Source organism: Nothoprocta perdicaria, unplaced genomic scaffold (genome assembly GCF_003342845.1).
Source record: "Nothoprocta perdicaria isolate Ctin4 unplaced genomic scaffold, notPer1 scaffold_1, whole genome shotgun sequence".
NCBI classification, from domain to species: Eukaryota; Metazoa; Chordata; class Aves; order Tinamiformes; family Tinamidae; genus Nothoprocta; species Nothoprocta perdicaria.
Genome location: NW_020454093.1, coordinates 13,683,795 through 13,705,978, shown reverse-complemented (window position 1 = coordinate 13,705,978; position 22,184 = coordinate 13,683,795). Strand labels below are relative to the sequence as shown.

General features: G+C 40.0%; 1 protein-coding gene across 1 annotated transcript in view; it reads left to right on the top strand.

The window, feature by feature from the left end:
- EGFLAM (EGF like, fibronectin type III and laminin G domains) overlaps positions 1 to 21,777 on the top strand; it is a 71,909-nt gene extending 50,132 nt beyond the window's left edge. Inside the window, exons 14-23 of the mRNA XM_026038651.1 lie at positions 1,536 to 1,661; positions 2,236 to 2,479; positions 7,214 to 7,325; positions 8,831 to 8,947; positions 11,411 to 11,591; positions 15,636 to 15,714; positions 16,560 to 16,703; positions 19,154 to 19,237; positions 20,171 to 20,274; positions 20,693 to 21,777. Coding sequence (XP_025894436.1) covers positions 1,536 to 1,661; positions 2,236 to 2,479; positions 7,214 to 7,325; positions 8,831 to 8,947; positions 11,411 to 11,591; positions 15,636 to 15,714; positions 16,560 to 16,703; positions 19,154 to 19,237; positions 20,171 to 20,274; positions 20,693 to 20,847 — 1,346 coding nt within the window. The 3' untranslated portion in view covers positions 20,848 to 21,777. The remainder of the gene's footprint in view (positions 1 to 1,535; positions 1,662 to 2,235; positions 2,480 to 7,213; positions 7,326 to 8,830; positions 8,948 to 11,410; positions 11,592 to 15,635; positions 15,715 to 16,559; positions 16,704 to 19,153; positions 19,238 to 20,170; positions 20,275 to 20,692) is intronic.
- Positions 21,778 to 22,184: the final 407 nt, after the last annotated feature.

The following is a 22,184-nucleotide window of genomic DNA, read 5'->3' as shown; positions in this document are numbered from 1 at the left end:
AAATGGGATACGGTCACATGGAAAAGCCTGGACCAAAACCCCAGTACTGCCCTATTTTGTCTTACCATGGCCACTAGCTGCCCAGAATAGATGGTTAAATTAGTGTTGTGCACAGGAGCTCCCACTCCTGGTCATGAGGCGGCCGTTTGAAAGKGTTAAGTGTCTCCATCCATCTAGAAGCAGTGTTTGCTCAGTTGCAGAGACCTCTCATATTTTGCTTGCAGTCCATGGGTTGGCCTCAGAGCCTAGTGTTATTAGCAGCATACCCATGCCATCCCTMTCACAATGAAAAATGGGCCTCGTGGGACATCTGTAAATGTATGATCTGAGACAAGCCTCTTCTGACAGGGAGCTATTACAGATGACCTAAAAGTTATTACCGCATCTCAGTAAGCAAAGATTATTTTCTGAACCGGGTAACTGAGTGATCTTCTCATTTTGGTAACAGAATGAAGCAGCACCTCAGGCAACTGCACAAGAGAGGTTTCGCTGAGCTTTTATTTCTGAATATATGACAGGAAACCAAACTATAAAGCTGGCACTGTACTAATGCCAAGACCTAACKGAAGTTTTGTAGAGACTTGCTCTGGATGCTGTCTTGACAGTCAAGAGCAATCCTGTCAGAATGCTGTATTTAACCACAGCAAAAAACAGAGCACCTAACCATAGCAAAACAAAAACAGACAACATATCCTCTTCTTGCAGTAGATTTGCTAGGCTCTCCTTGGCCACCCCAGATAACAACTGTTTATTTTTGATAATATTCAGCTAGGGCATCAGAATGGCCTTAGTGCACCTGTCTCATCTCAGAGATGCTCTTCAGAGCACCCCCAAATAAATGTGATTCTTAGTTTGTCAGAAACTTCGCCCTTCCAAATGATATGTTTTTGCTCATATACCACAGGTGTGTTATCTGAGCTTTCTTAGTGAATAATTTCATTTAGTAATGTGAATAAAGGGGAATTGGAAATAATTTAAAATAAGAAAAATAAGATTAACCCAAACGTCATAAAAACCACAATTTCACCTAATTTTATGGTTTAGAAAGCCTATGTCCTGGCAATACAGATCCCTTTTAGTGCAGACAGAAGTGTTAACCTCATTTTAGTTAATAAGATTAGCTGTTGCTGATTAACACCTTTCCAGATTACCATTGCACAAATTTACCATGAAGAAGGAAGCACTTAAGGTAATTGAAATTAAACAAATCACAATGCTTGTAAGCAGCCAGTGGCTTTTGCAGAGTCTGAAATTAACACAAGAAAATAAATGTAAAAGCAAAGACAGAAAATTAGTTATCTTGGGAATGAGCGAAATATTTGACTGTCACAGTTTGCTGGTTAGTGATAGTTTCTGCTATTTTTAAAGTCTCTTTCTAGTCTGATTTAAAGCCAGTGCGGACAGTGAAGTTCCATTGCTGCAAAGGTGCACTTTGACAAACTGGAAAACAGTCTAGATAGGAGAGCAAATTGTATTTGTCACTGAGTATATCGTCTTTGAAAAGCTTCTTTGACATGTTCTGGCCCTGTGTTTAGGTGAATGTAGCAGTGGGATTTGTGATGAAGCTTCCTGTATCAACAGTGGTACCTGTACTGCAAGCAAAGCTGATTCATATATTTGCCTTTGCCCTCTTGGATTTAAAGGCCATCACTGTGAGGAAGGTAAGAGGATGCTAGGTGGCTTGTATTTCTTTGTGTGTGTTCTCATGTTCAGGGKGTTTTCTTCATATTAATATCCAAGGCTGCCTTACAATATTACACGGACAGAAGACAATCCTTGCTCTTTCTCCTATTTAGTATCATAAAACAAAATGCTCCTGCCATTCACTCTGTAGCTCTATCCAGCTCCTGTGTAATTGTTTTCCCAAACGTGCCTTTCAGAAAGTAAAATAATGTACCTCTCCACAGTTATATATTAACTCTAAAAAGACACAAATGCATTTCTCCTAAAAACAGTGTTGGTTGTATACTCTAAAATGCAAAATACCAAATATCATTTTTCTACATGCATACCGCTACATGCATACCTACTGCTTTGACCATGGCCATAATACAGAAAAGAGGCAAAGTATTTTATTATGTATTTTAATATATTTGATATATTTATTAATATAACAAATATATCTTCGAAGAAAGAAGGGATTAAGAAGGGAAGCAATGTTGTCGGTTAGGATAAAAATACTTCTAACAAGAATAAAGCTTATAGTTTATCTTTTTGCGTATTCTGCATTTCCAGCAATCACTTTGGCTATACCTCAGTTCAACGAATCCCTGATGTCATTTGCTAGCACACCTTGGCCCTTGGCACCCCAGAACTACCTTTCCTTCACRGAGTTTGAGATGACCTTTCGTCCCGATGTAGAGAGCGGTGTCCTCTTATACAGCTACGACTCAGACAGCAAGGACTTCCTCGCCATTAACATGGTGCACAGTTATGTGGAGTTCAGATTCGACTGTGGCTCTGGAACAGCTGTCCTCAGGTAAGTTGTGTTACTTCTACTTTCTTTCCAGTGCCACAGTGCAAAACCAAGTGGGCTAGAAAGAATAATAGCCTAYAATGGAGTATCTGAACTCATCACCATCTAGTGGCTACTATTTCTAAGGAAACACATATTTAAGTGTATAAGACTTTCCCATCTTCATCCTACGTTAATTTCCATCTCAAAGTACTGTTATGAGTGTTATAGTTTTATTGCACCATCTTACTGCAGATGCTACATTTATTTCTGTATGATATTGCAKAAATTCCCTCATTGCCACCATGATATTATGTCACAGCAAATTATGGATTAATAAAGAAAGATTGCTGAATACTTCATTCATATGTTCGTATTTTGCAGTCACAGGATACTAAAATATTGGTATGACATTTTTACAGTAAGCACTGGGCTGGAGGCATCGCTGGGTGAACACATATACATTTAGCTTCCCTCTTCTCACAGTGCTGGGATTTGGGAATCTAAGGGTGGGATCCAGTTCACCTAAATTGATCAGCCAAAATTTTAGATGTCTGCCTCCCAGATAAAGACAGACCTTCTGAGAATGATTCATCCCATCCTAAAATATGTGCCTAGAATGGAACTGAGGATATGCCTCAGAAAAGGGCAAAAACCTGCCTGCAAAAACCGAGTGTGCCGTCCCTTGGCAGCCATCCCTTGTGCTCTGAGAAAAAAGCAAAGGGCCAAAYAGAAACATTCAGTACCCTGGATCTGATCCAGAAGGCTGCCACTTGGACCAGGCTGACCTAATATCTATATATAATCTATGCTAAATTCATGCAAAATATGTACATTGCCTGTAACTGTAACTCCTTGCATAYCATATATTTCCTCTGAACACTGTGAATTTGAGCTGTGAGGCAATTAAGAGGAATACACTGATTTTTCCCTGAATGAGAACCCAAGCAAACTCCTTCATATTGGAAAGTGAGAAATGAAATTTCAAGTCAGCAAATAAAAAATGGTGCACGATTCTAACAACCACAGTTGTGGMAAGCCAGAATTGTTGTTAGACGGAAACCCGGGAGTGACCAGTCCTTCTGTGAGAGCAACAGAAAAAAAATAGAAAGGGGCAAATACAGTGCAGAGAATTACTAGGAAGAGAATGAAGAACAAGGGCTCCATAAAAATTCTTGATACATACGCCCTGCAGTTTTGAAAATTTCCTGCAGTTCTGTTCACTCCATTTCAAAAGAAATCAGTAAAAGTCTGGAGAAGAACAATGGTCATATACCGGACAAGGAAATAAACAGCTTCCACAAATACAGTAGAGTCCATTAGATTGGAAAAGAGACAGCTTGGTGGAAGTATGATTAAGACTTTTAAATTGTGAGTGACATTAAAATAAATAAGAAATGATTATTACATATTTTTTCATTATCAGAGAATAAGAAGGAATCCTGTGAGACCACAGAACAAGTGAACAAGTAGTATAAAACAAAGAAAATCAGTCTTTTCTTCAGACAGCACACAAAGTCGCTTTGGAAACTAATTGTCACAGCAGGTTCCAGATGCCAGAACTATAAATAGGTTCATAAAAATATTGGGTAAATTTGAAGAAAGATCCATTGAGGGAGATCAAACACAATAGTACGGATGCAGCTTCACATTCAGGAAATTGCCAAGTGACACATTGCCAGGAGCGAGGAGGATATATCAAGGGAAATATCCATACTTGTGCTGTTCTTTTCTCTTGCCCAAAGCGGCAGAAATAGCTAATGTCAGAGACCTTTGCTCCAACCCAAATGGCCCTTCTTATAACAGCTTTCAACCTCTTTCTGATTAGCTCTGTCTAATTCTTATTACAGGCAAGGATAAGATGTTAAACAACCATTTTTTACCCCMAAAATACTGTAGTGCTGCAAAACACCAAGTACAAAAGTTTAACCAAGATGTACTTGGCTTGTAAAATGTGACACAACCTGCAAGTATATGCCTGAGAGTGGAAAATAGCCCTTTCTCCTTGAAAGTAAAAGAGAGAGTCAGAGGCCAGCTAACTTTTGCATCATGAATATTAAGGAAACAGGAGTTTGGTTATGAGAGCTAATAATGTCCTGAAGCTGACAGGCACAGCTAAAGGTCATAAGAGTTTTCCAAAGTACAGAGATATTGTTAAACAATATGTTACAGACATTTGTATTGTTAATATGATATAGATTGTGTGGTCAGGTACATGAGGAAAGACCAAACTTCTGATTGCCTGCTCAACATGAGTTTTTACTATGGTTTCACTGATTCAGGCTTTTCTAGCAAGCTTATATTGTGGGAGGCATAATGCTGGTGTACGTTGGAATCCTTTTGATCCTATAAATGTAATCCAAAATAAATTAATCTCTATTCTCCTTACTACCAATTGATTACAGGAGTTGTGTCACTCTTTCTCCAGCTGATTACCATCTAGTTCCACCCTTCTGTACTTCCTTCTCTGCCTGACTATCTGTGTACAAACACACATTCAAGCTTCGGACAGCATGGTTACATACTAAAGTCATGCATTAACCACATATCTTTGAATGACATGTTGAACTCAGCCTGCAAAATCCTTTCATGGCTGCGGTACATCAAAACTGCAGATATCCTAGTGAAATTGTGCCATGTACACAGATGCTGTCCCCAGTCACCACCTCACAGACCACAGTGGTCATCCRCCACCACCAAATAGTGTGAATATTTAGCTGTATGTCCGATTCAGGTACTTTTTCTACATAATGTGTGCAAAATAATCCTGACTGCCGCTGTTTATATGGCCRGGCTGATATAACAGGATGTTAAATATTAGAATGTAATTATAATATGATTATAATATCTTTAGAATTAGGGATGAGGCAAGCTTATTTTAGTATGTCAGCAATAGGAAAAGCGGAACTTTGTGACCCTTGCTTGGATTTTGCTTCAGTACTGGGTTGGTCCGTCTTGAGTAGGGGGCTGGAGTAGGTGGTCTCCACAGGTCCCTGGAAAAGCCACCCCAAATGCTGCAAGTCTGGGCTGAGGTGGAGAAGCACCATTCTAGATAGGGACCTAAGCTGTTTACTGTGAAGTCTTAGAGGAAAATTTCGTGTGCCTTGGGAATTCGTATGCCAGATGTTTGCAGGATCAAGAATTGCATGAATTCTTAAGTTTTGATTTATCTGGGAAAAAAATAATTCTCAGCCCCAACATCCAGCAAAGAACTGGAAGAGTTCAAATGCCTGCAAAAAGCTTTAAAAGAAACTCATGCTTGTTTAAAAAGGGCTGTAAATCCAAGAAATAACTCACAGATCTCAAATGATAGTTCTGCAAGGTTTACTCAGCCCTAATTGTAATTACATYTGGCAGAGCAGGAGGGTTAACATGATGATGACCTAATCAGCAGAGAAGATAAAAATGTTTGTATTGCCACTTATTAGGTAGCCAAACCTGTATGGTTTCCTTATGAATATTGACTTATGCGAGGTGATTAAATTTCATTACATATTGATTTACCCAAGGTAATTAAACCCTAAATACTACTACTTAACAAGGAAAAGGACATCAAGTGAATGACTTTGCTTGGTGGTATCTTCTAATGGAGGTTTTCTGAAAAAAAAAAAAACCCTCAGTATTAGTAAAAAGTAATTGATAGTAAAAACACTGATGAAATGGACTGCAGAGAAATTTGGAGGAACAAAATAGGTCTGAATTTATGTTGATTGTKCAGAAAAAAAAGTTATTTTCACCTTTTCAAAATTAAAGAATTTTTAAAGTCAGCATTTCAATTGCTATTGAATCACTGTTTCAGAGCACATTTTTTCAATTAAATATTCCATTTTGAAATGTATCATTGTTCATCTTTAAATATATACAGTCTGAAAGTACAAAACTATAAAGTCTTCATGTATCCTAAACTTTGTTTCTGATTTTTTTTTCAATTTGACCAGTGAGTTTTGGACAAAAGGTGGCAAGATAATATTTGGACATGAAATGTTTTCAAATGTCATTCTACTGCATTGATTAGAATAAAATACGAAGTTCTATAGAGCCTCACTGATGAGGGATGTATTYTTACCCGTTATACAGGGTTTTGTTATTATCAGTGCTGGACTAATAGAGATCATAAGAATAGTTTCTAAATGCTCCCTTTGAGACTGATGAATGTTTGAGTGAGTGATTGGGGATTATTGTTCCTAGTCAGGATCACATCATTAGCATCATATTTTAGTTACATCCGCTTAACATACAGCAGCCTGCGTGTGTGCATGTGTGTGTCTGAGGATCCCACTTAATCTACGTAACTAGCCTTGATAAGCCCACACAAAGTGCTTCTCTTTTAAAAGAAGACAAAGAATGTGGGTCTAAACTGACTGTTTAGTGGGGAGCTTAATCTACAAATTTACAGGAAAAGAGGATGTATAGCTGAGATTATAGTTTGTCTTTGTATATTGTACACGACTTAGCAGAAAAATAAACTCTGACATAGATGAAATGTATGTTGATTTTTTTCTAAATAAAAATATAGGACTTGTTATTTGCTGTAGGAACATGGTTTTTAGGTTCCTTTGTGATGGTACTCAGAAGTTATGTTACTTCCCTCTAAGGAAAGAAACCCTGTGTTTTTTTTTTTTTTTTTAGAAACCCTGTGATTTTTTTTTTTTTTTTGGTCATCCTCAGAGAACTTTGACTCTTTATCTTGACAATATTTGAAAGTAGCAGAGAGATGGAAGGATAAAATACTGAAGAGTTTTCTTTCCCTTGGAACAGGAGTGAAGAGCCTGTTAGTTTGGGTCAATGGCATGAGATACGAGTGTCTCGCACAGCAAAGAATGGCATCCTACAGGTGGACAAACAAAAGCCAGTGGAAGGGATGGCAGAGGTGAGAAGTGTATGACACAGATGTTCATGAGTGTGACTATTAGTTTATAAAATGACCACACCATAAACCATGGAGGCTACTCTAGAAATTCTTAAGAGATGCAAAAATTGTACACATCAGGGCATACTTTTCTGGAAATTTGCACATGAAGGCAGCAGAAATTCCAGGAGACAGAAATATTCTAACAGCAGCTGACATTGAGACCTTCCTTTCTCTGGCTGTGTGGCTGGACCTCCTTTTGGGAGGTTACACGTGTTCTTGAGAATGTTTTCTGGCTGTTCATTGATTGTAAGTGAATCTATTGCACAGCATGCACACCATGAAACAAGTCATCTGGTGAAGAAGAAGCAGAAAATGATGTGCACAAAGTCCTGTTTCTGCTTCTCTCTGGGAGTAGACCCAAAGAAAATTCCTTTTTCTACTGCTTGTGAGATTAATTTTCAGGACAGAATAAATACTAGAATACTCAGACAGTTAATTACTTGCATTTTATTTTTCCCCCACTAAGAGTTCATAGTGAGTAAAATTTTTAATAAGGTTAACTTTTGCTTCCAGGAATCCAAGCAGGGCTATTTGACTCTAAGTGAGTACATATGTTTTTGGGKTTTTTTTTATCCTGAGAATATGATGCTAGAAGATTTATTTAAAAATAAATCTTTTATTCTTCCTAAAGGAAATATTTACCTTTTCAACAGGTAGAATGGGAAAAAATTAAACCAAACAGTTTTTTTACATATATAAATATATATATATATCTTTAGATATAGAGTCCAAGATGAGGCCTCAGAGCTTTTTTCTCTAAGCAAATGGATCAGGGGGATTCAATGCAATTTGGGTGGAGTTGCCAACAAAGAAACTACAGGAACTTCTGCAAGGCTGGAATTACATAGTTATCCTGTCTTTTGCTGTTTAAAGCTTTTCAGTTCACACCATGAAGATGACTAGATTTGTCAGGTATCCCAACTGATTGCTTCTAGTAATCAACACAAATCCAGTGCATGTTTTAGGCATGTATCTTGCTTTTCACGTGTTGGAAACATCGGACAAGTCTCTATTYCATAAGTCTTGCTCTGATTTTAACTTCACAGATTTCATTCTAGTCCAGCTAGTCTTAGCTTCATGCCAATGTAGTTCACATCACTGCAAATAGAGTTACTTCCTCTCAGTTCAGATGGGAAATCTGAGTAACAACTGACTGGTAAATAAGGAGGGAAGAAACTTTGTTTTGTTTCAAGATCTCTCCTTTCTCTCTTCTTTCATTTCTCCCAACTTGAATTTTGTCAGTTTTAAGTTGGCTTTAATTAGAATAGAGTTCAAACAGCCAACAGAGAGAATCCTACAGAGTCTTTTGTGAGAGAACTAAACAGACAAGTGAGGCTGGGCTGTATATTAAGCAGTCATAGCAAGACATTAAAGTAAGTTATAGCATGTAGTGTAAACTGATGTGAAGATACAAGCATGGTTCTGGCTGCTCTAATCAAACATTATTTATATGTTTCTTGCAGGGGGCTTTCACACAGATTAAGTGCAGCTCTGATATATTTATTGGTGGAGTCCCTAATTATGATGCTGTGAAGAAGAACTCGGGGATCCTGCGGCCTTTTAGTGGGAGCATCCAGAAGGTGAGTCACCATAGTAAGATCCTGGAAGCATTTCTTTCCATCACGTCATATATCCCTTGCAGTGGACACTTAAGGTGAAAACCTGGCCTTACAGCACTGACAGTATTCAGGATAATCCTGGATTTCACTTCTGCACTCCAGCAGCCCACCACAAAGTACTTGAGCACGTGTCTGCCAGTGAAGAGTCCTTCTAGATTTAACAGCCAACAAGYGTTGCTACTGCCATCCTCCCTGAACAGTCCCGCTCTCTGAAAGTGAACAAGAGCCATACTGGAACAAGTTCAGAATGATGCATAGAAAGAAGTCATGAATAAATGCCTCAGAATACCCTTTAAAGCCATAATAAAGTGAAGAGAATTGATAGTTAGATACTTTAAAGTAGGCAGACCAAGGCATTTAAGTGTACACAGCATGAGCATAAAGAGACCAAAAAAAAAAAAAAAGTGCAAATTAGTTTGGATTCCAGGCTAGCTAATGCTTCATATCCAACTACAGTTGCACTACCTTCCCCACTTACGCTTTTGTATGGGGCATATTTGAATGGAGAAGCTCTTTGATTGCTGGCAGATACTAGGGATAGATAGTGTTCCAGTAAGGTCAGGTTTGTTCAGGTGCAGTTTTATTCTGGAAAAGAAATCTGGAGAAACATGAATTCATAAAACAGTCCTAATAAGTACTCAAAAGACATTTTTAGTTGAACTTGATCTCTTTAGATTAATCRTACTTAAAGTAGTTTAGATAAAGCTCAAAGCCTGACTCTGAATCCTCAGTTTAAAATAAGAAAATTATTGGATCAAATTTAATTAACAAATTTAAAAAAAAAGATAGCAGTGCAGCCCATATTAATTGGTCAGGGACAGAAACATAATTATGTTTCAGTGTAAATAGTTTTATCGCTTGGTCCAGTTTTTTCCAATATCTTTATCAGTTTTCCAGCAGAAAACATGAAGTAAAGAAAACTGGTGGAGTGTGAAACAGTGATGGGAACTAGTCAGTTGCACAAACTCATCTCTGGGGCTTCATCGATCGTATCATTTTAATAGAGAGCAAGATAGAGAAAGCAATCTTTGCCCAGGAGCAAAGATTGTAGGTCGTGCTTACAAGGTTAGGGGCTGTGTCCTAAAAAACAGTGGCATTTGAAAGTATTTTGAAAAAACAAGAATGAGCTCTTACTTCTTTGACATAGTTAAGGTGGGTTTGCTGCCCTAGAGGCCTGAGTGGACTATCAAGGAAGAGCAGAATTTTGGAGACAGTATAGAAATAAAACCACAAAAGTCACTCAGTTTTGAAAAGTGTATGTTGTACAGAAAGATCTAATGTCTTGAGCTATTTAGTTTATTCAGATAAGGCTAAGAAGTGCCTTGATTGTGGTCTGCTAATTTGTCCATGAGAATGAGATTTCCTAGAGCAGATATTCTTCAATGAAGCAGAAAAAGTCATTGATGAGAATCAATAGCTGGAAGCAGAAGATAAATTCAGTCCAGAAGTGAGACATACAGTGGGGGTAGTTAGCCACTGGAACAACCTACATGGAAGTCAGGAAGAAGCTACAAGGGTGGCTAAAGGATAGTTTGTTGGCCCAGCTTTAAGACAAAAGTGTGTGTTTAATGCTGTGTAATGAAATTTCAAGCAGCATTACTGGGCTTGATTACTGGACTACCCTTCCTTTCAGAAACCATAACTTCATTACCTGTGTTATAACAATGTACACATTTGTGTGGCCTTAAAATTTATTTGTTTGTGAAAATGTACTACTTATTTTGATGTCACTAAGAAGCCTATTGGCATAATTTCACCACTGAGTTATCAGGTGATATTTTACAAGTGTTGTTTTTCTTGGAAAACATATGCACTGACACATTGGAAAAATTACAGCATTTAACAATTCTCTTCACTTTGTGTATCAACAGTTGTATGAAGTAATTAAATATGTTTTTCTTCAATTCATAATACTAGCTTCTTTCAGGCAAGAGGAGATACCTGAAGGCAGTAAAAATGTGAAAAAGCTGTTCTGCCTAATATTTCTGTTCTCAACACTACTCTCCTTGGTTGTTTCCCGATCTCAGAAATATTTTCCTCAGCAAAGCTCATCTAATTTTTACAGTGCTAGCTCACAGCTCGGCTACAAAGCAGTGCACCGGTGTTCAAATACAAGATGGGTAAATTCCATACAGCTTCTGTCCATATGTGGGTTGCCTAAATCTGTGTCACAAAGGACAAAAGAAATTAATCTTCATGTCATCACAACGAGCAACAGAATGTGCCTAGAAAACATCCTGATAAGAAACAGACTGCAGGACAAATGTCCAGGTTTATCTTTCTTGGAAGTCATTTAGAGGAGTCTTCTGACTAGCAGTGAAACATCAAAAGGCATTCATCCAGTCTTGGAACTTTTTAACCATTTTTTTTTCTCTCATCTCTTTTTTTCCTTTTTGTTGTTGTTTTTTTGTTTTACACACATAGATTATCTTGAATGACCGGACAATAGATGTGAAACAGGATTTCACTTTTGGAGTCAACTTAGAAAACGCTGCCCATCCGTGCCTGAGCTCGCCGTGTACAAATGGAGGCAGCTGCGTTCCCAAAAAGGACACCTACGAATGTGATTGCCCTCTAGGCTTCGATGGGCAGCACTGCCAAAAAGGTAATGGGGACTGTGCACAGATTTGTGTCACAGATACGTGACACAAAAATAAGAGAAGTTTAGCACCTACAATTGCTTTTGTACCCATCCCTTGAAATAGAAATCCTGGTATACCAGAGCTCTTTGCATCCGTGCACATGCCGCATACCCACGGAACATTCCTTTTGTTATTTAGGAACATGGTAATTGTTATCCCAGCACAGATCACGCAGCTGTAGATAGCAGCCAGGTGTCTGGTTGCTCATGGGAGCCAGCTCAGCAGGCTGCGTGCAGCTCCCTGGCTATGCAGTRCTGGATGAAGGGGGAACTCCTGCCAGCCTCCTGCAGCTAGTGATTATTTTACATGAAGCATGAAGACTGATAACCCCTGTCATTTTATCCTACCTAGTGCTAACAACAGATTGTTCTCATGCACGGAAAGGTCTGATCCTTTTTTTTTCAGATTCTAACTACTCTTTAATTTCACCATATGCACAAATCCTATCAGCASAACAGTGCAGACCACCAAGGAAGAAAACCTGCCTAGACACATGTTACTCTTCTCAGAGACGCTTGCAATATTTCAAACCTTAGCTTTAGGAAAGGGCTCCGTTTGTGTGTGTTAAAGGTGATGCATTTTAGAGGATTTCACTAGGTGGAGCTGTTTCTCTTCTGTCAAGTTTGAATTTGAAACACTTTTAAAGAAAAAATTGGTACCATGACAGCAAATTAATTAAAAGAGCTGAGTGATATTATACTCTTCACTCACTCATTTCTCACAAACATAAACTCCACAGTAAAAAAAAACAAAAACAAACAGTGGTTTTGGTTAAATCATGATGAATAGATTGACCTTTTCTTCTAAAAAAGACAAAATGTCTACAAAAAAAACCTTTTTATTGAAAACAGAAAATGCAAAAATCCTTTTGCTTACATTATTTGACCTAACTAAAAGCTAGAGCTACACTTATTTATCTTGTTTTCCTTGCGAGGAAACAGGAGACTTGTGATTTTGGCTGCCAAACTCTAAGCTGGAGATGGTCCCTGCAGCAAGTACCGGGGTCTGCAGTGGCAGGCAAGGCAAGGAAAAGCTTTGCAGCATTGGCATGTGACTGGCTGCCAGTTTAGTGAGTGACGGTGCATCACTCGAGCCTCAGCTCCCCACTCCTCACTGCTCCTCTCCTTCTAACCGGAGCTAAATGCTGCATGCAAAGCATTGAGTTCTGCCCTGGGGCACCTTTGCACACCTCCATCCGATGGGTTGTTTGTTTTAATGTCTTTCTGGATCCAGTCTTAGTTAATTTTTGAGGATGTCAGAAGGTATGAGCCAACCTTTCTGTTCCTGGTGCCTGCCGGTGCTCTTCAGGTGCCTTCGTTGCCCATCCAACTTTGGCTTCTACCACAATCCAGGATTCTAGTTGTGCACAGAGTACAGAGGTCAGTCCTCCTGATCCTCAGCCTGGTGAACTGACAGTAGAGGTCTCAAAAAAAAAAGATATATATATATATATATATTTATATAAAATATATTTCTTTGGATATTTCTTTGGTACAGTGGACACATGCCTAAAGGAGAATCTAGATGTATATAATCTCCAACATCAGAGCAGTGTTTTGGCCAGTGTTAGGTTGGAGGTGCAGTCTCTATCCAGCTTGCTGTTGAGCTGCTCCCACTCAAGGCAATGTAAAAAAAAAGTACTGATGAAGGGCTGGGCCTCATTCTCCAAAGCTACCACTTATAGTAAAATGACACATATGAAATATTCATTGACAYCTTAATGGATTCTTGGCTGAAGATACAGAGGAATTTCTGCTGGCATGGCTGTATTTTGTATCTTTTATTCAATCTGTAGTGAGTGTTAAAGGCATTTGTATTTAACTGTAAGACAACACAGAAGAGCTAAGAGTTCRTCCTCCCTGCTTAGCATCCATCTCTGTGTTAACCACAGTGAGTACCTGGCCGCAYAGAGGGTTTGGAGCTGGTACTGCTACCTGACTGCAGGCTTGGTGCCTTTTGAGTGGGCGTGATAAATAGCTGTATAAAACAGTGCTAAAAGAATGCCTTTGTAGCTGCTTACACTTACCTGCTGAGGTGTAAAAGGGAAGTGGGGATCACTCATTTACAAAAGGTGGGAAGGAAACTAGTCAGTCCTTGGAGAGGAGACTTCCATGGCATAGAAAAATAAAATTGGAATGTTCTTGTTTTGTTTTCTGCTGACTTCCTGCAGAGTGTGGAAATTACTGCCTAAACAGTAAGTACTGCAAATAATGTGAAAACTGCTCTGTCATTGTGTGTCTGCTCGGTTCTGTCAAGCTGGGTGTTGCATTTGCATGAAACCTGGCAAGTTCCTGTGGATAAGCCAAAACATTCCGGGAGGTTACATTCCTTAAGGCTAGAACAGCGGGGCTCTGGTATCACTGCAGCAAGGCTCCTTTCTCTCTCTGCCTCCAGCCATGGTCAGAGACAGTTCCAGAAAGCGTCAGCCCCACTGCCTGGCATAACACATCTTTTGAAATCTTCTAATAATGCTGGCAAACTGCAGGCTGTGGACAGCGTATGGTGTTTTCCTTAGACACATTAGGCAGTTTTCCTGATTTCATTATGGATGAAAACAGCCATTTGTCACCGTCTGAAATTCTSTGTCTTGGCATTTATACCTAAATTTCATAGTTCTGCTCTTGGCTCCCAGATTACACAAGCTGCTGCGTATTGCAGTTGCAGGCAGCCCTTAAGAGCCAGCCAGCTTTTGTATCACACAAAGAAAGCAAGCATCCATGCCCTGAAAAGCTTAAAGTTTATATAAATGAGATTAGTTGTGGGTTGAAGAGATTAGTCCTCAGGAAGAAAATAGGATGAAATGAGCTATTTTGGGGAATTTATACAACTGCTTTATATTATTGTAGCATTCAGCTATGACAGATCAACAGCCAACTGTAGAGGATTCGCTTGGAAGCAAATCTGCTCAGGCCAGCTATCCAACCTTACCAAGGGAGCTACATTAGGGATGCTCATTGGATTATATATGGATCTGAGTTATTTTGYTAACATTTGCCCTGGGTGAAGACATGTGCTGGCTCCAGGTCTGGCTGGTCAGGTGGCCGCATGTGCTATCCTCGTGATGGACATAGTTCTGCAAGAGGATTCTCCCCTGCAGAAGTAGGAGAGGATGCGCCTGGAACACCGGCGAGGTTGGAGCCAGCTGTGCTCGTCCTGCTGGCCAGCACTGCCCTAAGTGTGGCACACACTCTCCAAGAGCTTTGCGCCTGCAGCTTCTCTAATACAGCCTTTATGGCCTAAGCCCTTAATGCCAGCATGGGATGTATCCTCAGTTGCTTTTAGTATCCCTAAACTGATTAATGGTGGTGGGGATGTGCCTCCTGGAGCTGGCTGCCTGCTGTGCTGCTCTTGGTAGGCGCCACCAGCATCTTTCCTGGTGGCCTCCTATGCAAAGTCCTAGGCATAGAGGGGGAGAAGGCCAGGCCTTGCAGGAAACAGCTGGGAGGAGAAGATGGGGAGCTCAAAATTTGCCCATGCTGCCTCTCAGCACGTCATTTTCTGGGGTATAAGAGATCCCAGCATGTAAAATCCCAGGATGTGCCCTATGCAGGATGCTGCATGAGGAGCATGGGAGGCATTTTGTAGATTAAGGATGATAGGTGGTTAAGGACAGACTTTGGCAGAAGGAGGGCTGTACTCTGGTATCCCTGGGAACCATGTGGAGATGCAGGGCTACAAATGGAATTTGTGAGTTGTAGCCCGTTTTTCATATTTTTCTGCTATAACTTTCATATTAGGCCCAAGATATGATGACCATAAGCAGAGAACCAACTTTGGGAAGGTACGGTTTAAACTCTCTCCTCTACTGTATAGATGTTTAGGTACAAACTGATCGCCATTTTGCAAACCAGTATGAGTAAATATAGCTTTCTTTTGTGCCACTGACAGGTACTCGTGGGTATAAATAAATGTGGGAGAATAAATCAATAAAAGTTTTTTTTCTTGTGCTTGCCTGTCAGTCACCTGACATGCCTTTTTATTTTTATTTATGTATTTATTACTTCTAGGCATTACAGAAGCAATTGAAATCCCACAGTTCATCGGTCGCAGTTACCTCACGTATGATAATCCAGATATCCTGAAAAGGTAATCAACTGGTTGTGCTCTTTTTTTACCATTATGTCATTAGAAGTCTTAGGCAGGAGGATGTGTTTAAGCCATATTAAATTTAAGCTGCATTTGCTGTTTTTCTAAATTTCACATAAAAGCACATTTTCTAGGCATATGCTCAATTTATGGTAATATCTGAGCATCTTGCAACCTTTGAAGAACRGGGATTCACCACCTGCTTCTGACACAGAGATGGACTGTATTCTGTTTCTGAGAGCAAAGAACAGAAGATATATAGACCCTATATCAATAAAGGGACTACAAATTTTAACTACTGCCTRAGCCTCCTAAGCCTAAAACAATGGTCTTCAACTTCTGCTTGGCTGATGTCTAACAGCTATCCAAATTCCATTAAATTTAAGGTTATTCCAAAAAATCCCAGTCTGCCTATATTAGCGTTATAGAGGCTATGAGAGCTTCCCAAATGTCCTCGCCATGCTGACCTGCTGCTCAGCATTTCTCTCTCACAGCAGGACTCTGGTTAGTCTTTTAGGGACAAAGCCTACCGGGCCTCAAAATTTGCTTATTAGCAAGTGGATTTCATGCTAGGCTTAGACAGAAAATATCTTTTTCTCATACTTGTATTGAGCAACTTAGCTACTATTGCATCTGGTATTCTGAGGCCYAAGTGCCATTTCCCCACTCTGAAATGCTGGAAATAAGGATGTAAAACAAGAGTTGCTTATAAGCAGCAAATAGGCAACTTATTAGACTGCAACCTGCAAAACCAGGCAAGAAGAAATATTTCCATCATCTTCTAGYTTTGCTTTAAAAAGGACTTAGTCCAATATTTTATTGTGTTTTGCCCTTACATCAAACAGGGTATCAGGATCAAGAACAAATATTTTTATGAGGTTTAAAACCACAATGAAGGAAGGTCTTTTGCTGTGGAGAGGAGACAGTCCCATGAGGCACAATAGTGATTTCATTTCTCTAGGCCTTCAAGATGGAGCATTAATATTCAGGTAAGCTCTAATTTCCTTATTTTTATTGCATGCAATACACTTGAAGCTCAAGCAAATGTCAGCAACACATCTAATGCTTTTGTCCTTCAGTATGTTGCAGAACAATTATAACTTCAAGGTTCATAGGTCCAATTTGTTTGGGAGAAGCTGGGATTTTAACAACATCAAATTTTTAGCCTGACGTTCTGAAAGTTACCAAATGAGGGATGAGTGCTGTCAATAATTTCTYTTAATGCCTTTTGAAGCACTTGCCATCTTAGTTGCATAGAGCACGTGTGGGTTTTGCAAAGAAGACAGGTTGAGGAAGGAAAATGCAGTAATACCAATGCTCACTGCAGCAGAAACGCATGTGGGAGCAGGCTCCCATCTTCCAGCACCCCAGCATATCCAGCCCTGTGACACAAAACCAGCTGACACCAGTTGTTTTTTAATTGCACCATCCTCAGAACCACTTATTTAAGAAACAATATCAATAGACAGAATTTTGGACATTTTAGAAATGACTGAGCTCATGTGCTCTGTTCCAGAATTGCTTTCTCCCTTATAGGCACTTAGACAAAGACTTCATGCAACTTTTGGCATTGTGCTTTTTGGGATTCTTGCCTTATGAAAGGCATATCTTTCCTCATCATCCATCAATTTAKCTTGTGCAATATGCAAATAGAAACTAAAAATATCTTTTTTATTATTATAGATTGTTGTGAAAGAGCATCAGTGAAATGATTTTTTTTTACTAATTTAGATAAATTTTGAATTTATGTGACTTAATCTGATTGTAGTTTGCAGCCATAGATGCATAGACCAAATTGCATTTTGCTATTTAAAATGATTTATTTAAAATTATTTCCTTTKCAAAAACCATTAGCTTTCTTGTACTACAAACTAGTAGGAGCAAACAAGGAGCTGAATCTGCAGAAGTGGTGCATTTTGTGAATGCCTTCAGGAAAATGTGTGTTTCCATGATACTGGTTAGTGAATAGTCAGTCTATTCTGTCGTTTCTCTAGACGCAGCACATTTGTTTTAGGGTCATTTGTCTCTCTAAAAGAGAAAGATACACAGAGGTTTGAGATTGAGGCAGCTGAATTTTAGTGCTATAGCTGTATCTTCTGCTTACGTTTAGGCAAGTGTAAAATTAATGTCCTAAATTATAGCTCATATAAATAGCCACTGCATACTTAAAGGGAGCACTGAGAAAGATTGTGAAAGGACAAATGCAGAACGGATGTGTCATGTCCTCTCACAAACAATGGTCTTCCTGCTGCTCTTGAAACAACTYAGACATATGAGGTCAAGAGAATAATAAAGGCTGTGAGCTTGAATTCATCAGAGGTATTTTCCTGCAGCCCCAAATTCAGATACCTGTGTTTAGGTATGTTTGTGGAATTATAAACACTTTTTCTTTTCCATTCTCCATTGCCTGACAGAGTGTAGGTTCTCTTTGAAGTGTAATGRCTGCTCTTTTAAGCAACTATACACAGCTATATCCTTTTTTTAAGGAATCTTCCTTCATCAGGCATATGAATGTAATTTTTGTAGCCAAAGATCTAACTGTTAGTTAACATTTTCAGGTTCACAATACTCAGATTCTTCTGCAGATGTTAGTGTACACCAATATGTGCCTCTAGAGTAAAAGCAGATGCCCCTTTGAGAGTCACTTAAGCTTCTAAGGAGATCAAATTTAAAATATTTTTTCCTGTGGATAGCACACAACTGAACATACAATTCTCAGGTCCCTTACTCTATCCCTGAACCTAMCTCCAGTTTCAGTCTTTTCTGAAGGGATAACGACATTATCACTATACTCTATAGCTAGGTGCAAGCACAAGTCTAGAAGTGGTGGCTCAGGCTAATTCATCTGGTTTATTTAGGCAGCTGAATAGYCCATAGCTCACTGTCTTGTAGTGAGCTTACCTTACCATGAAGGTAAACCCACATCCCTGAAGTGTAAGCATGATGGGAACATTATGTCTGTTGAGTAATTTTACTAGTGGCAAAGACAAAGAAATAATGAGAGCTGCAACTKAAGCAAAGAAGTTCATGTCTATCTTTGCATTTACATCAATAGACTTCACCCCTTCTTATTTACCCTACAATTCAGATGATCTGTAGATCTGTTTCAGGTTGCAGGCTTTGTTAAATGTGCTTGCAAACAACCACCGCTCTCTCCCATCAGGGCAAAAGATTTGTAGGTCACTGACCTTTGTCACCYTCTATTTTGAGGAAGAATGGACCTACAGAAGCACTTCTGCAGCAGAAAGTTTTGCATGTTCCTCTGGAAGCTTGTCTTTGCAAAACAGGTCACGACTGGACTTCTAAAGGATCCTACCTATCTCCCCAAAACCCTAGCTGTGAGGTTCAGTTTGTGGTTCAGCATGAGGATATTTGAAAAAACTTGCAGAGAAATGGTCTTTGCAAGGAAGGTGATAACATTTTCTATTTTCATTTTTAGCTATAATTTGGGCAGTGGAATTGCATCCATAATGGTGAATGGCTCCTTCAGCGACGGCCGSTGGCACAGAGTCAAGGCTGTTCGGTAAGTCTTCTCTCTGACTGGTAACACTTCATCTCAGAGGCATTTTGGTGATGCCCTGCCATAAAGGTGCTGCTGGACTATGYAGTGGTTGGTCATGAATTGTTGTAGCTCCATGCTCTCACAACACATCGGAGCTGAACTGTAGGCAGCTTGGCTGTTTCAATATGATGTACTCAAAGACCATTATTTTAGAGGTGACAATGCCAACTTTGCAACTCAGCACAGCTCAAGACAGGCTGCCAGAGTCATGCAGAGCTATTTTGAGGTTGTGACAGACATTCCCTTAAACCCATACCGTTTGGCTTAGGAGAATTTTTCTCTAATGTCTGCACTTTGAAATTCCCCAGTGAGCATTTTGTGGGCTGGCACAAGCACTGGAGCACTGACAGTGGATGTCTACATTTTCTAAACTATTTGGAAGAGATGTGGACATCTTTCAGTGTATGTATAACTCGTATTTATAGCTCATTGCCTCATAGGAGGCAAGTGTGTTCAGCAGGCAAAGTGTGCATCCCTCTCTTTGTGAGCTATTGGATCCCTGGAAATCACRGACTGACATTAGCATAACTTAGTTTTATAAGTTTTATAGCTTGTATTGGCTAAAAAGTAGGAGAGGCTGCGCCTGGAACACCGGCGAGGTCAGAGCCAACCATACTTGTCCTCCTGGCCAGCACTGCCCTAAGTGTGGGGTACACTCTCCAAGAGCTTTGTGCCTGCAGCCTCTCTGACACTCCTCTCCYTGGAAAAGGCCCCCTGATGCAGTAGGACTGCCACAGCACATCACCATCTGTGGCTCTCCCCAGCATCAGCCTCAGGTCTTTGTGCTAAATGGAGTGTCACCTTGATCTTCTGGCATAGGGAAATGCTGTTGCTGCTGCTCCTCCCATTCAAATGTCAACTGGATGTGTGAAAACATTTTCTTTCTTGTTTCAGAGATGGCCAGTCTGGCAAAGTTACAGTGGATGACTATGGTGCCAGAACTGGCAAATCCCCTGGGAAGATGAGGCAGCTGAACATTAACGGGGTTCTCTATGTAGGTGAGTAGTTGCTGCACAGGGTARCTCGACGGAGCTGTAGTGTTGTCTGAGCCCAGGCTCAGTCTACCTGGGGAGGGCTGGACATAATGTGCACCATTGTCCCCCTGTCAGGAGAATGCAGACATCATTGGTGCCATTGCAAACCTTAGCATCCACACCAACCACGAGCTTGCTAAGCTCTTACGGATGGGACAAACCATGCAGTAAAGAGGTAGCACCCTGGTTTGTTCTCTTCTGCCACCCATCGATGCTTTATAATGTCTAAAAACTTCATTAAAAAGCACAGAGTAACCTGCAAATTAAAATTACTTTCTGGGAGGAGCTAGGAAGGAGACCGTTGTTGTAGCATGTATAGTCTGCCGGGTGGGAATAACCACGGGTTTTGGTGATAAGCTGCTGATGGCCGCGTTCCTCCCAGGTGGGATGAAGGAGATTGCGCTACACACCAACAGGCAGTACCTGCGGGGCCTTGTGGGATGCATATCCCACCTCACACTCTCCACGGATTACCACATCTCGCTCGTGGAGGATGCAGCTGATGGGAAGAACATCAACATGTGTGGGACTAAGTGACAAGAGAGGAATCGTGGCACGGAGAGCGCGTCGTGCACTTGCGTGTGTGGCTGAAACTGCGCTGGTCACCACAGTCCTCCACGGCCAGGCTGCTTTCGCCATCGGAGCCAAAAGGAAGCCCTAAGGAAGGACATCTTCCCTCTCCTCTCCTCTGCTGACCAAAGCAAACAGAACTGAGTATTTTGTGTAGGAACCTTCCCTTTTCCRCGTTAAATATTTAGTGAACGCTAAAGATTGTATGCCAGTGCAAATGGCAAAGAACTGTGTGATGTAATGAGTAGTTTAATGACTGTGTTGTGGTCCGTAGGTTATTTCTTTTAATATCAAAGAGAGCAGTTTTGAAACATCTGCATTCATTCCAGCCTAGAATGATACAAGGATTGCATTGTTCAGCACACATATTATCAGGCATTATATCTATGCATTCAAGTACTGGTACCAGAATGAACAGTTGTTCCTCTTAGCACTCTCTGAATTAGCTAAATTATGTTTCATCCTGTGTAAATAATACCCACAGTGACTGGTTTCAAAATGTTGTTGTTTGTTGAGGAAGAAAGTTCTTAAAGTCTACTTTTTTATTACAAGCAACAAGATCAATGAACCAATTTTGTAGATGTAATTTTATACTTGTATATTTTTTATAGCAGCAGCAGACTTGCTTACATAGTATAACTTTTAACATTTAGGCTTACTATACAATTAGGTCTTTGCACACTTTCCTAAAAACAGCAAAGCGAACCATGGTTTAAATTTGTTATATGGGATGCTCATGTCTGTATTATACAGTTTTGGTGGAGATATTTGTGAATTATAACCAGTTTTAAATTTGACTGCTTTTGTAAATTTTGACAGTTGAAAATTGTACATTATGAAGCTTTCCTGACTTAAAAGGATTAAAGATTAGGGGGGGAGGGGTAAGAGCAAACCCTTGCTGCTTGTGATATTTCTAATCATTTTTTTTATGATCAAAAAACAGAAAAGGGATGTGCAGGATACCTCTGTAGGTCACAATCGTCCTAAAATAAAATATTTTCTAGGCATCCAACCAACACTTAGGTAATTTGGGTTGCCAAACTGTAGTTTAAGTAGTCAAACAGAGTGCTGGTGAGTTGGGGAAGAAATGAGCCAGTTTCAGCAAGTGGCAATTTTCTCTTTATCAGCTCTTTGGCTGAAGACTTCATGGAGGCCCTGACTATAGTGTCACTACGAGTCRGTGTCGGACAGGCTCCGTCTAAGCCCTGGCAAGCTAAAACAAGCCAGTGTGACAAAAGCTCTGCACATACAGAGATTGCCGCTGTGTTGATGCTATGCCCGCGATGCTCCCTGTTGCCTTGGAA